At 48.6% G+C, this 12,609-nt stretch overlaps 2 protein-coding genes across 5 annotated transcripts in view; one reads left to right on the top strand and one right to left on the bottom strand.

Annotated features, from left to right (window-relative positions):
* Positions 1-12,609, bottom strand: part of LOC135913706 (pre-mRNA splicing regulator USH1G-like) — a 125,041-nt gene that overhangs the window by 68,070 nt on the left and 44,362 nt on the right. The gene's annotated exons all lie outside the window — the stretch shown is intronic.
* Positions 1-12,609, top strand: part of LOC135913694 (solute carrier family 35 member E3-like) — a 48,080-nt gene that overhangs the window by 27,061 nt on the left and 8,410 nt on the right. For 3 of the 4 annotated variants that reach the window (XM_070522934.1, XM_070522935.1, XM_070522933.1), the window contains 2 exons: positions 8,737-9,129; positions 11,002-11,404. In XM_070522934.1, coding sequence (XP_070379035.1) covers positions 8,847-9,129; positions 11,002-11,404 — 686 coding nt within the window. In that variant the 5' untranslated portion in view covers positions 8,737-8,846. The remainder of the gene's footprint in view (positions 1-8,736; positions 9,130-11,001; positions 11,405-12,609) is intronic. The other variant, XM_065446275.2, reaches the window with a different exon arrangement.

The raw sequence follows: 12,609 nt of genomic DNA, 5'->3' as shown, positions 1-12,609 counted from the left end.
GTCGAAATTTCCGGAGTCCTCCGCTACGGCGTGCCTCATAATCAGAAAGTGGTTTTGGCACGTTAAACCCAATAATTAAATTTAATTAATTAACGACCAACAGGACGTGTTTCGAATGAATTCCTAAACAACACTGCAACGATGTGAACGCGGTATAAATCATGAGTCCGGGACCTCAAAGAGGTGCGACGTAATGCTAACGCATTTTTTCCTCGCCTTTACCGCTACATCACCGCTGAATTTATATATCAAATGCGACACATTTAATTCGAATCGGCCCACAGGTTGCCTCGTAAAAGTAGTTCTGCATTTTACAAGTATTTGAATAGAGCAATCTTAGTTGGCCTCAAGCTAATGGATTTCTCTAATATCGACTGGAATATCGGCTACCTCCCACTGCTCCACTATTACCCACCCCCTGTCCCTCAACGTTACTCGAGCGAAGCAATCACAAATAGGAGGAGACCGTTCAAAAGGAACGCATAAACGAGCGTATACACACAGAATTAAGTAAGCACGTGAATGCACAAAACACACAAATCCGTGCGCAGATTACTTCGGGAACAAGGAACAAAAAAGGCTGCAGAAGTTCGACAGGAAAGTGCGCAGAGTAACGGCTCCAAAAAGCTCCCCGAGACCCTCCTTTCTTGTTCCACCCCTCCCCCCCCTTTTCTTTTCTCGATTCTCTCATTTCCAGGCTTCTGCCATCACCCTACCACCACCACTACTACTACTACTACCATAGAGAAAGAAAATGACTTTTTTTTTTCTTTCTCTATGCTATACTACATGCGAGCGCGAACGCGTGAATGTAGGCATCCCGGACGCGCTCGAGAAAATACGGGCCGAGGACAACCATCGTTACTCTTTCATCTTTCTTTCTTTCTTTCTTTCTTTCTTTCTTTCTTTCTTTCTTTCTTTCTTTCCGCTTCTGCCAGTCCATTCGTGTTTTAGCGTTGCGTGCAAGTCGACGACGAACGGTCAGTTCCTCCTCCTCCACCAGGTGTCGAAGCAAGCGAGCTCGCGTTAGGGTGCCGACGGTTTGGTCTTTGGTGGGGAAAGGGGGAAGGGAGGAGGAGGGAGGGGGAGTGCGCGGCTCACGGAGCGTTTGCCCACTTCCGGCGCCAAGAGGAAGTGGACGTTGGCGCTCTGGGCCGCGTCGCGCAGACACGCACATTCGTTGCGGAGCCGGGCTGGGAGAGGGAGAGAGAGGGAGAGAGAGAGGGGGGGGGGGTTGCAGTGTCCGCTGCCGCCGCCTGCTGCTGCTTCTGCGCGCAGAACCACGCGTTCTTCGTCAGACCGCGCGGTATGTACATATATTCAAAAAAAAGAGAAGCTCGCGCGAATTAGAAGTTTCACTTCGCCGAAACACCGCCACGGTCCGCCAAAAAATGCGTCCGCCTCACACGTCCATTCTGCGCGCGCGTGTGTGTGTGCATCTATCTAGTCGCACCCTCTCCGCAACAGGATGCAGTCTACATAGGTGGTAACGTTGCTCCAGTGTGCTACATATATACATAGAGAGAAGAAGCGAGTTCGTGCCGATTCCAGCGCCGTCACACTTCGACGGCGATCCGTCTGTGTTGTGTTGTGTTCACGCGTGGTGCCTGATTCTGTCCACTTTTTTTTCTTCTTCCTTTTCTGTCGTAGATGTGTCGTAAAAAAAAAAACCGGGGACGCGCAAACTTAAGTACCGTTCAACGGCGTTGTTTGTCCCCGATTTCGTGGTTTGATTCCCGGGCCAAAACCACGACGTGATGATTCTGAGGCGACGCCCAATGCGGGAGACATCCGGATTAATTTTGACCACCTGGAGGGGATCTTTTAAGTGGCCCGAATGCACGTCACAGGGGCGTTTTCGCCGTTTTCCCGCCATGTAAATGGCGGGAAAGCCATTTTTATGAGCGCCACTACATTGTATACACTATATACATCATATACATAATTGCGATGTTTTTATACCTCAACATTTTCATTTAATAACGGGAAAGCTAACGCGCATGGTATGGTATCGTTTCTGATGCGCTGGAGTATTTTCCAGCTGAAGTTATAGCTCGGCATACCAATTACAAACTAATTACTGGGCTACTTAGGGTTTAACACAAATAACACCTCATCGTTCTTATTCTTATTTTTTGTGCAACTGGGCAGAAATAAAGGTGAACGAGCTGTTTTAATTTTTCTCGACGTGGGACTGCGTTTGGATCATTACAAGGGTTTAAAATTATGGAAGGATGGGGAGCCGGGACGGGATGAGCAGTTCTAATAAATAATAATATATGGGGTTTTACGTGCCAAAACCACTTTCTGATTATGAGGCACGCCGTAGTGGAGGACTCCGGAAATTTCGACCACCTGGGGTTCTTTAAGGTGCACCTAAATCTAAGTACACGGGTGTTTTCGCATTTCGCCCCCATCGAAATGCGGCCGCCGTGGCCGGGATTCGATCCCGCGACCTCGTGCTCAGCAGCCTAACACCATAGCCACTGAGCAACCACGGCGGGTGGGATGAGCAGTTCTGGCCGTCCACTGTTAAAGGGATGAAATCGAGGGTTCGACTGAAGCCCGTCTGGTTGGGATGAAACACGAAGCAATAAAACGACAGACACCGGTCAAAAGAAATACTGAAGAGGAATAAATCTTTAAAGGGACACTAAGGCGAAAGAACAAATCAGTTTAGACTAATGCAGCATTGCTTGAGAACCCTGCAGGCAGTCATTTCAAAAAGATAGTTTCATTATTAGATGAGAAAATGAAGGTCCAAGTATCAGTATTTGAATTTCGCGCCGAAACCCCGGCACCGGTACGTCAGCGTGACGTCAGGGATTCCAAAGTATGTTTTCGCATTTGGGCTGCGTTGGCTGAATAAAGGTTCCCGAAAATTGCCATGTTTACTATTTAATTCCTTTAGAACGCAATGTAGTCAATCTGTACCGCTATATATAATTAGTAGGCCCTAGAAGATGCCATCAAATCCAAGACGTCACAGCACCCAGGTGCAGGAACTTAAGTAGGCGTCGCCACCCGTATTTCGTTTTTTTTTTTGCGCTTTTTCTGGCTTACCGAACGTCTTGTCGTAGTAAGAGCGGTGTTTTTGGTGTTATAGAACGGTAATTTACTGATGCTGAAGAAATCATTTTTCACTTTAGTGTCCTTTTAAGACTCTTCGGCTTCGCTACAGAATTCCTGTTCACAATGAGTTGAAGGAAAGTTCACAGAAGCTTACGTATGTTTCAGCACGTTACGTAAGCAGCGCGAGTATACGACGAGGGTTCCCTCACTTTTTTAGTACTTCTTCTAGTCGGTGTCTGTCGTTTTATTGCTTCACTGTCAAAGGGAACGCGTAAGTGTGTAAGAGCCTCCTGCCTAGATAACTAGAATCGCATGGATTTGCAGCAAATGGCTAGTGGCTGGTAGCGCTTGTGCACCATTCTACACAGCTGATGACGATGGATCTGGCTTTTCTTTTTATCTTATTTTTTTAATTTTTTGTGGCGTAAGTACCAAGCGCCACGCTATGTGTGAATGAGTTGGCAATGTGGCGATGAAGGTAGATGTGACCCACTGTATACATATAGGGGTCTTAAATACAGTCGCTGTAAAGTGCTTAAAATGTATATGTAAAAAAATATATGGCAATGACTAATGAAGTGTAGTATATGAACATCCCTCTGCACACTTGCGCGGAATGCACCGACAATGCTTCAATCGGTACTTGCGGCTAGAGCGCCAGCAACGTGAGAGTCGCATTATTACGGCGTGCCCTTTAACACATAATCGCACTGTACGCATCGCGAAAGTTAAGTTATATAAAACGCTGGGCAGAAAGAACATAGAATTCTTTTTTTTCAGTGAGTATTGTAAGCTGCCTACAGACAGCCTGCGTCACGGTTGAGTGACTGATGTACAGTCGCGGACAGAATATTATGGACCATGAAATCTAAGAAAAAGCTGAATATCTCCGCAACCTCAAAACGCAATCTTGTATTTCCATTTTGGACCTCGACTAGAATATGCTAACAACATTGTCGTGGGCAGTTTTACTGGTTACTGCTACAGGCTGCTCTGGAATTGAACGTTTTCGGAGATCCCGTGGTCCATTTTATTCTGTCCGCGACTGTACGTTTCTTCAAAGCACGAGCGACCCCTGCATGCCTGCGCAAGCGACGCCGACGTTGTTCCGCAGGAGAACGATACGCGTACGATGATTGCGCGTGGTTTCACGCAACACGCGTTCCAGACGACTGGCGTATTGCTGCGAGCAGACGGCAACACAGCGCTGTCGTCTGTTTTCTGCAACCCGTGTTTTGCTCTTGGATTGGATTGGATAGCCTTCTTCGATAGCGCGTACCCACTGCGGGGGATGGGTCAAGATTTGGATAGTATTAAGATGTTGGTAGTACAAAAACTGGCCATGTGGAAACGGATAAATATAATTAAAGAAACGGATAAAAACGGATAAATATGTTTGAAGAACTTAGGAAAAACGTCTTGAAACAACTATGAATTCCTCCACGGCTGAGCAGACATCCCTATGGTAGTTGCCAAGAGAGGAGGCTCCTAGAGAAGGAATATTTAAAATGGAAAAATTTAAACCAAGTTGCGTGAACGTTGGCTCTAAAATCTGTCACGGTGTTCTCTTCTTCTGCATCACTTTTACAGCAGAGAACTGGTACGAATTCCTAGACCATTTCACAAACATTAGACAAAGCGAAGCGGAGCTGATTTACGGGTAAGATGCAGTAAACTCAAGGCGAATTTTCGAAGTTCCAGAACGGGATGCGGCCTGCAGTACGTCCTTCATGTTTTCACTTCTTTATGTTGTTCTAATGACGATCATCGTAAGATGGGCAAGCACTGCCTTACCTAAGCACACACCTAGGCGTGGTGACCCGATTTCTGACCGCCTAATACGCCCACAGTGTGAAGATGATAAGTATCGAGTTCCGCCTACAGCATTTCAATAGCGAGAAATGAAGTCACCGTAGTACGTGCGTCCCCACACTTGCAATCGTATTGTCCATTTAGCGCAGGCGCTGAATAAGCACCAAGGTCCTGGCAAGAGATAAAGATAACTTTTGAAAAGGTGCTTCAATGCGTGGAAAAAAATAAACAGCCACCTAACGGTAGAACTCGGAAGGCCGATGTGCGCGCCACGTATCGGTGTCAACAGATCACTAAGATAAGCGTCTTTCTTTTCGGAGCCATAGTCGTAAAAAAAGCCACTCGGGAGCGAAGAAGCCACCCGAAGAAGACGCTCACTCGCTTGGTCAGTGGTGCGAAACCAGAAGTACGACGGGCGCACAAAGGGGGGCGCTCTTCCAGAAGGACAAAGCCACGCCTCCCGGCAGCATCGCGGAACCCAAAACGTTTCACCAGTGTGTTCTATTTTCATTTTTTTCTTTTTTACTGAAACGTTGTGAATGACAAAATGAAAAAAAGAGACGCAGCTAAGCCTCGTGACAGAGACGCCCCCTGTGAAAGACCGTAGCAGACGACGCTTCTTCATTCATACGTCGTCGTTGTCGTCGTCTATTGGGGGACGAACAGACGAACACTGTCCCTCGTTCCCGGGTACGGTCGCTCGAGCCGTGAAAGTACGGAACTGCAAACCGCAACAAAAGCCTGAGTCGAGCACTCCCCCTTTCAAGTTTCAGACTTCTCGCTTTTCTTTCTCTTGAAGGACCGACAGGTGCCCTTCCCAGCATTCTTCGAAAGGGCGGTCACGGCTGTCTTTCCTCCTCACGCGCTTTTGTTCGCAGAAGGCTCGCAAAGACAAAAGCCACCAAGCCCGCGCTCCCGGACAAATGCACTGTCGTCTGCTGCACCGCCGGCGCCGTCTGCTTCGGTTCTTCTGTGTACGTCGTCTGTTGCCCCTGAGCAGGCGCTGTCACCTGCTTACAACTCGCTTTGTACACGCACTACGCCACTAGTGGCGATCATGTCCACAATGAACTGTCATTTTATGCTCACGTACTAATCACAGCAGAGGTCGATAAGGGCCAAGCTACTACAGAACCGGTCCTTCATTATGCCTCAAGAGCAGCTCCTATAAGCAACTTCCTGAGGACGTTAACTACACAGAAGCTTATACTGTCTCTTGCTTTCAAGGAACAGTAACCAAACATTAAATCAATTTATACAGGCAAACTATTCTTTCAAAGCCCCGTTTCTGTTCATACTGTCTTAAAAAATGTGGTTTGCGACTGGAGAAAATGAACGCGACAACCTCAGCCCCGGTAGGAGTCCGACGTCATGGATTTAAATATATCTTCTGGTATTTTGTCCAGTGTTTCGTTAATTTAGAACGTCAGTGCAGTCCGATTAACGATGAGACGGTGACAAACTATTACTTCACGACATGACTGCTGTGAGAACTTCAGGGCAGCATCGCCATCAGTCTTTCGTGTTCGCGTATCCTCTGGTCTACCAGGCGTCCTCTCAGGCTGAGAGTGGCCACATTTTTTATTGCGATTTAACCTATAACTTACCAGTATACAGTTTAAGCTGATGTTGCCCTCGAGTCTCATTTTCAATCAGCGTGATTTCCCATGTGCACAAAGAAAGAAAAAAATGTTCAGCTGTACGAGCGGCACGTTATGCGCAGATCAGAGACACCACCCATCTGCTCCTTCCATTGCTTCCAACGCCGTCTGCATGCTCGGGTTGTACGTGCAACGTCTGCTTAAGTTTCATGCGCGCCGTCTGCTTGAGTTGCATGTTCCGCCGTCTGCTCTGGATGCACGTTCCGCCGTCTGCTTGTAATGCTCATCATATGCGTACGGCTCTGCATGCGGCCAGTGAAAATGGACGCACCGAAAGTGAGTTGGGATAGGCGGATCGGAAGCGTGAATAAACGACAGCAACAAAGAAAATAGAGACAGACGAAAAAGACGGCCGAACGTCTTCGTCGACACAGAGAGATGCACGCCGCAACCCCGGGATTACGCGGTGCCCATTGTTCCGTCCAGGCCAAGCAGCGCCGAGCGTCTTGCGCATACCCCAGTTACGTCATCGAGGGGGGGGCCCATCGGACGCGACGTGAATATGATGTGTCAACCGCTATCGTTCATTATATGCACGAGGGGAGGGAGGGCGGGGAGTGGCTGCGCCCTCCCTAATTCGAAGACAATCCACGTTCAGCGGCAAGAAAGCAATTAACCTGCCGGGAGCCCCCTATCGCTCTGCGAGCATGTCGGAATGCGACCGGGGACGACGAAACGAAACGGTGAGATCCGAGCAACGAAGATCGTGCAGGTCGCTCAATTACAGGTCACGTGAACGTCTCGATCATCGGCAGACGACATAAACTGCGCGAGCCAAAGCGGCAAGCCAAGTCGTTAGCTCGTTACGGAAGATTTGTACGTCGGGCTTCGAATGTGCGAGGGTATTCTCGGGCCCCCACATCGATCTCGTGTCTCTCGGAATCATCCGAGAAGATGCGAGAATGCGGGTCAACGCTTTTCGGGAAAAGTGACCACGTGGACTGTCGACGGACTACATAAATTGCGCGCAAGCAATCAAGAGCGAGTGAAATCGTTTACGTGCTGCGTAAGATTTACGCTTTTGTGAAGCGGCTACTCCAAGCACACAGTCTGCAGCTTCCCCGGAACTACTTCAATCCAAAGCAGCATGCATGATTTCGTAAGCGTGGCTGTATATAGTCGAGCGGTGGAAAGTCGAGACGTGAAGCTCATTTAGAAGGCGGGAAGTGCTAAACGAAACAATTTGGTTGAAGGAAGAACGTTGAATGAGAGAGAGAGAGAGAGAGAGAGAGAGAAGAAACACGACTACGTGAACTTCGACCACGAGTGAACACCGAGACGCGAATTAGCGCATTACTCAGTGGAGTCACGTCTATGCAGGGCGTGTCCACTTCTTCGAAGTGGCCGCTGGTGCCAACAGCGCCAGGCCCACTACACGAGACGGCACTCGAGGCGTATACGCGAAGAAAAATGGATCGCCGAAACAATGGCGACTGAGAATCCACGGATTAGTGCGGTATGAGTGTTGCTGGTTCAAGGCCAGTAAGTATATAGGCACGTAGGTGTGAAGCTGAGATAAGCCTTCGATACATTGTCTCGGGATGGCTATTAAAACACAGCATCCTTATTTCAGAGTGTTCTGTAGATGCGCTGCGCATCCTCATATAAAAATGAGGTTAGACATCGTATAAAAATAGTCTATAAACTTCATGGAGACTGGACTTTGCCGTCTTAGAGAAACTTTGTCTTCTTGTAGACCTTTTATCTGCCTCATTGCACCTATACTTCCATTTTGTGTAGCTTCCATAGTCTACTAAGGATGAATACCCACAGGTATTCATCCTTAGTAAAGGTATTCATCCTTCATCCACAGGAACTGGGCCGCGAGTGAAACGCTTCCAATACACGCCACGATCACCAAAGTCATGATCGTGGACGTCGTCATTATCATCATCATCAAAACGACAAGTTGGGCCAGTTGGTTGGTATTCATAGTAAGGTTCTGTTACAGCGCAACACAACCATGCAGACGAGGACAAGACAAAGACAAGCGCCGTGTCGTCGTTTTATACATTCTTTTGTCCTTGTCTTTTGTTGCGCTGTAATAAAACCTCACTATGAATTATCATCATCATACTGCGTAGGGGGGGAGGGGGGCACCTAGTGAAATTTTCGGTGTATCTTTAAAATCGCGGTCGTCGTTGTTTCTAAAACAAAGGACGAAGCCTTTTTTTTTCAACACCACTCGTAGTGAATATCAGCCACCGAGTTCGGAGGAGAACGACAAACACAACCACGGCGTCGCGGGCGCGCCGAAAGTAAAGGAAGACGAAGAAGAGAACGGAGTCCCAGTGCGGGGCGATGATCGCGCCCAGCCACAAAGCACCAGAGCCACGGGACGCGCAAGCACTGCTTCGAGCGCGGTTCTACTGGGACCAAGTCAAGAGGCACTCGATGCGACGACACCACCGGGAGCTGTCGCGGAGGCAACGGGAAGGGCCACGGCGGCCGCCTGCCGAAGGCGCCCACCAGACGACGCCGTCGCTGACGTCGGAGTCGACGTCAGCAGCCGCCCTGGCGGCCGACGCTCTGGAACCGCAAGGCGACTTCGAACGGCGCCATTGCGACGGCGTCGACAACTGCGGTACGTTGCCATGAGCCCATTATAGGTATAGGTACGCGCGGTCAAGTCAGGGCTTGATTGATCGAGTGATTGATTGATTGATTGATTGATTGATTGATTGATTGATTGATTGATTGACAGCTCCATTATACGTATAGGTGCGCGCGATAAAGTCAGGGCTTGATTGATCGATCGAGTGATTGACCAATTGACCGACCGATTGACCGACCGATTGACCGACCGATTGACCGACCGATTGACCGACCGATTGACCGATAAATAGACTGGCTGGCTGACTGACTGACTGACTGACTGACCGACCGACCGACCGACCGACCGACCGACCGACCGACCGACCGACCGACCGACCGACCGACCGATAGATTGACTGACTGACCGATAGATAGATAGACTGACTGACCGACCGACCGACCAATAGATAGACTGACTGACTGATTGACTGACTGACCGACCGACCGATAGATAGAGTGACCGACCGACCGACTGACCGACCGACCAACCGATAGACCGACCGACCGACCGGTCTAACGTCCTCAAAGGGTGAACTCAGCAGAGAGGAAACTATACTGAACCAGCGGTGCCGAATAATCTCGAACTTTACGTGGATTAGTTTCTTTGACGACAACACCATTGCGTCAGTTTTAAACATTATACCCACGCATTTCGTTTCCACGCAGTTTGATTTTATGGTAAACATATTTTCACGTGGCACTATAGGTATACTCACCAGAGTTTTCATCCCGCTCTAATACACGGATAATATGTTTCTTTGTAATCAGTGCATACATGGAGCCGACAAACAGCAGTTGTTGTGACGATATATGGTTATCGCAGCCATTGTGACAGTAAACTCCAATTAACGTCAGCAGCAGCAGGCATACAGTGAATCCGTCGCGTAGTATCAGCTTTAACCTTACAGAAACGAGTCTATATGCATAATGAATCAGTAGCGCTGTTCGTACGTATGTTTCTTTCTTTAATTTGACAGGAACGATCGAACCTAGAATATGAACCAGCCGTGACAAATCATCCTGAACTTAGCATAGTAGAGACGAGAATCACTCAGTCAAGCGGGATTGCCTTGAAACTATGCGGAAACGAGCCTATACAGAATGCTGAGTATGGACAGCTGGGCTAGTTGGTTGTGATTGGCATTATGAAACGTCGTTCCAGGGCACAATTGAACGCGGACGAGAGGAGAAGGACCGGCGTTCGTGTTGTCCTTCTCTTCTCGTCCGTGTTCAATTGTGCGCTGGTACGATGTTTTATAAATGCCGATACAGAATGAACGAGTCGTGCAGACTCGTCCATAACTTAAAGGGACACTAAAGCGAAACAATAAATCAGTTTAGACTAATGAAGCATTGTTTGAGAACCATGCAGGTCGTCATTAAAAAAAAACTGTGATTATTACATGAGGAAATGAAGGTCCAAGTATCAGTATTTGAATTTCGCGCCGAAAACCCAGCGCCAGTACGTCAGCGTGACGTCAGGGATTACAAAGTATGTTTTCGCATTTGGGCCGCGTTGGCTGAATAAAGGTTCCCGAAACTTGGCATGCTTAATATTTGGTTCCTTTAGAACACAATGTAGTCAATCTGTACCGCTATATATAGTTAGTAGGCCCTAGAAGGTGCCATCAAAATGCAAGACGTCACAGCCCCCAGGTGCGAGAACTTAAGTAGGCGTCGCCACCCGTATTTCGTCCTTGCGCTTGTTCTGGCTTACCAAACGTCTTATCGTTGTAAGAGTGGCGTTTTTGGTGTTGTAGAACGGTAATTTACTGATGCAGAAGAAATCATTTTTTCACTTTAGTGTCCCTTTAAGATGGGGGAACCAATGAGTCACGCGTGATCCTCTCCGACTGCGCAGTGATGGGCCTTTCGGCCGAGGAACCCTCTCTGCCCTTGCTCGGTCCGGTCGGGAAGGCGACGAGCGCGTCGTCGAGCCTCCTGACCGCGACGCCGACCGCTTCGTCGCGACCGACAAGCGTCGCCGACCCGGCGCTACCGGCGAGGCGCCGGCCCGAACGACGTCACAGGTGGTGGCGACGGTGGTGGCGCCACCTGTCGCCGCTGTCGCGATGCGCCAGCCGCGGCGAGTCGCTGGGCGTGCCCCTGGTGTCGGCGCTCAACCTGTCGCTCGCCGTGTCCGTGGTGGTGTCGTGCAAGCTGTGCTACGACCGGGCGCGCCTGCCCAACCTGTCGCTCACCGTGGTGCACCTGGCCGCCTCGCTGGCCGCGCTTCGCACGGCCGCGGCGTTCAAGGTCACGTGGTACGGGGCCGCTGCGTGCACGGGGGGTGGGGGGGGGGGTCACGCGTGCAAACGCGGATGCTCGATGAAAAAGGCCTTCGAAGACAGACATACATACATACATACACACAGAAAGAGAGACAGACAGGTAGAGACACGGACATACACATAGATAGAGACAGATATACATATATACAAAGAGAGACACACACAGAGACAGAAAAAGATGAGACACACAGATAGATACAGGCATACAGACAGAGAGAGAGACACAGACAGACAGGCATACAGACAGAGAGAGAGACACAGACAGACGGACGGACAGACAGACAGACAGACAGACAGACAGACAGAAACAGACTGCGACAGCGGATCGATGATACCTTAGCCCCACTTACCAAACAACAGGATACTGCGCAAATCTGATGTTCGTTATTTTAACTATCTTGCGCTGTTTCCTCCAATGTCGCGGAAACTTTCAAATTACCGCAAGTTTTTTTTTATTGATTGATGTGCATATTGTATATGGTCTTTAAGATGCTGCCGAATTCATACGTCGCCTTTAAAACTGTTTTTTTTTTTTTTACAGATACTAATACTAGCAAAACTTCCGCGATCGGGCCCACCAATCTGCCTCTTGTCTATATGTTGCTGCAGAGTACGTAACTGCTGTGTACAGAACGAGCCAAACAAGCCATAGGCAAATCGCGCTCACCCTATTACAAGACTGAAAGTTGAAAGACATGCAATTAATGCATGCCTAGCCTAAAAGCGCTAAACGACGATAGAAGCCAAAACAAGTGCTGGCTTCGAACAAAAGTTTACCCCAGACAAAAACGTTTTTTTTACCCGAGCGCTTCTCTTTCACGTCATAGTTCGCGACGGCAGCTAAACAAATGTCTTTCGTCTGGAATAAACTTTATAATATTATTTAGTTTAACAGAATGAATTAATAAATTCTGGCTGTCAGTCTGTCTGTATTCCCACTAATGTCTGTAATTTATCTATCTGCAATCTACGTGCCTACATGTCTATCTGTCGTCGATGTATCCGTCCACGCCCGTATATCTAACGTCTGTCAATCAATTTTTCAGCGTGTAAGTTATCCACCAGCCACATATCTTGCATCTGTTTATCCAACTCTCCCTATCGATGTATCGTTCTAAATATCCCTATATGTAAGCGGTCTGCCTGTCCGCCATCTACCTATCTGTCCGTGCCCATCT

The sequence above is a fragment of the Dermacentor albipictus genome, chromosome 8 (genome assembly GCF_038994185.2).
Source record: "Dermacentor albipictus isolate Rhodes 1998 colony chromosome 8, USDA_Dalb.pri_finalv2, whole genome shotgun sequence".
NCBI classification, from domain to species: domain Eukaryota; kingdom Metazoa; phylum Arthropoda; class Arachnida; order Ixodida; family Ixodidae; genus Dermacentor; species Dermacentor albipictus.
Note: the sequence above shows the minus strand (reverse complement) of the source record. Positions and strands in the feature narration are given on the sequence as shown.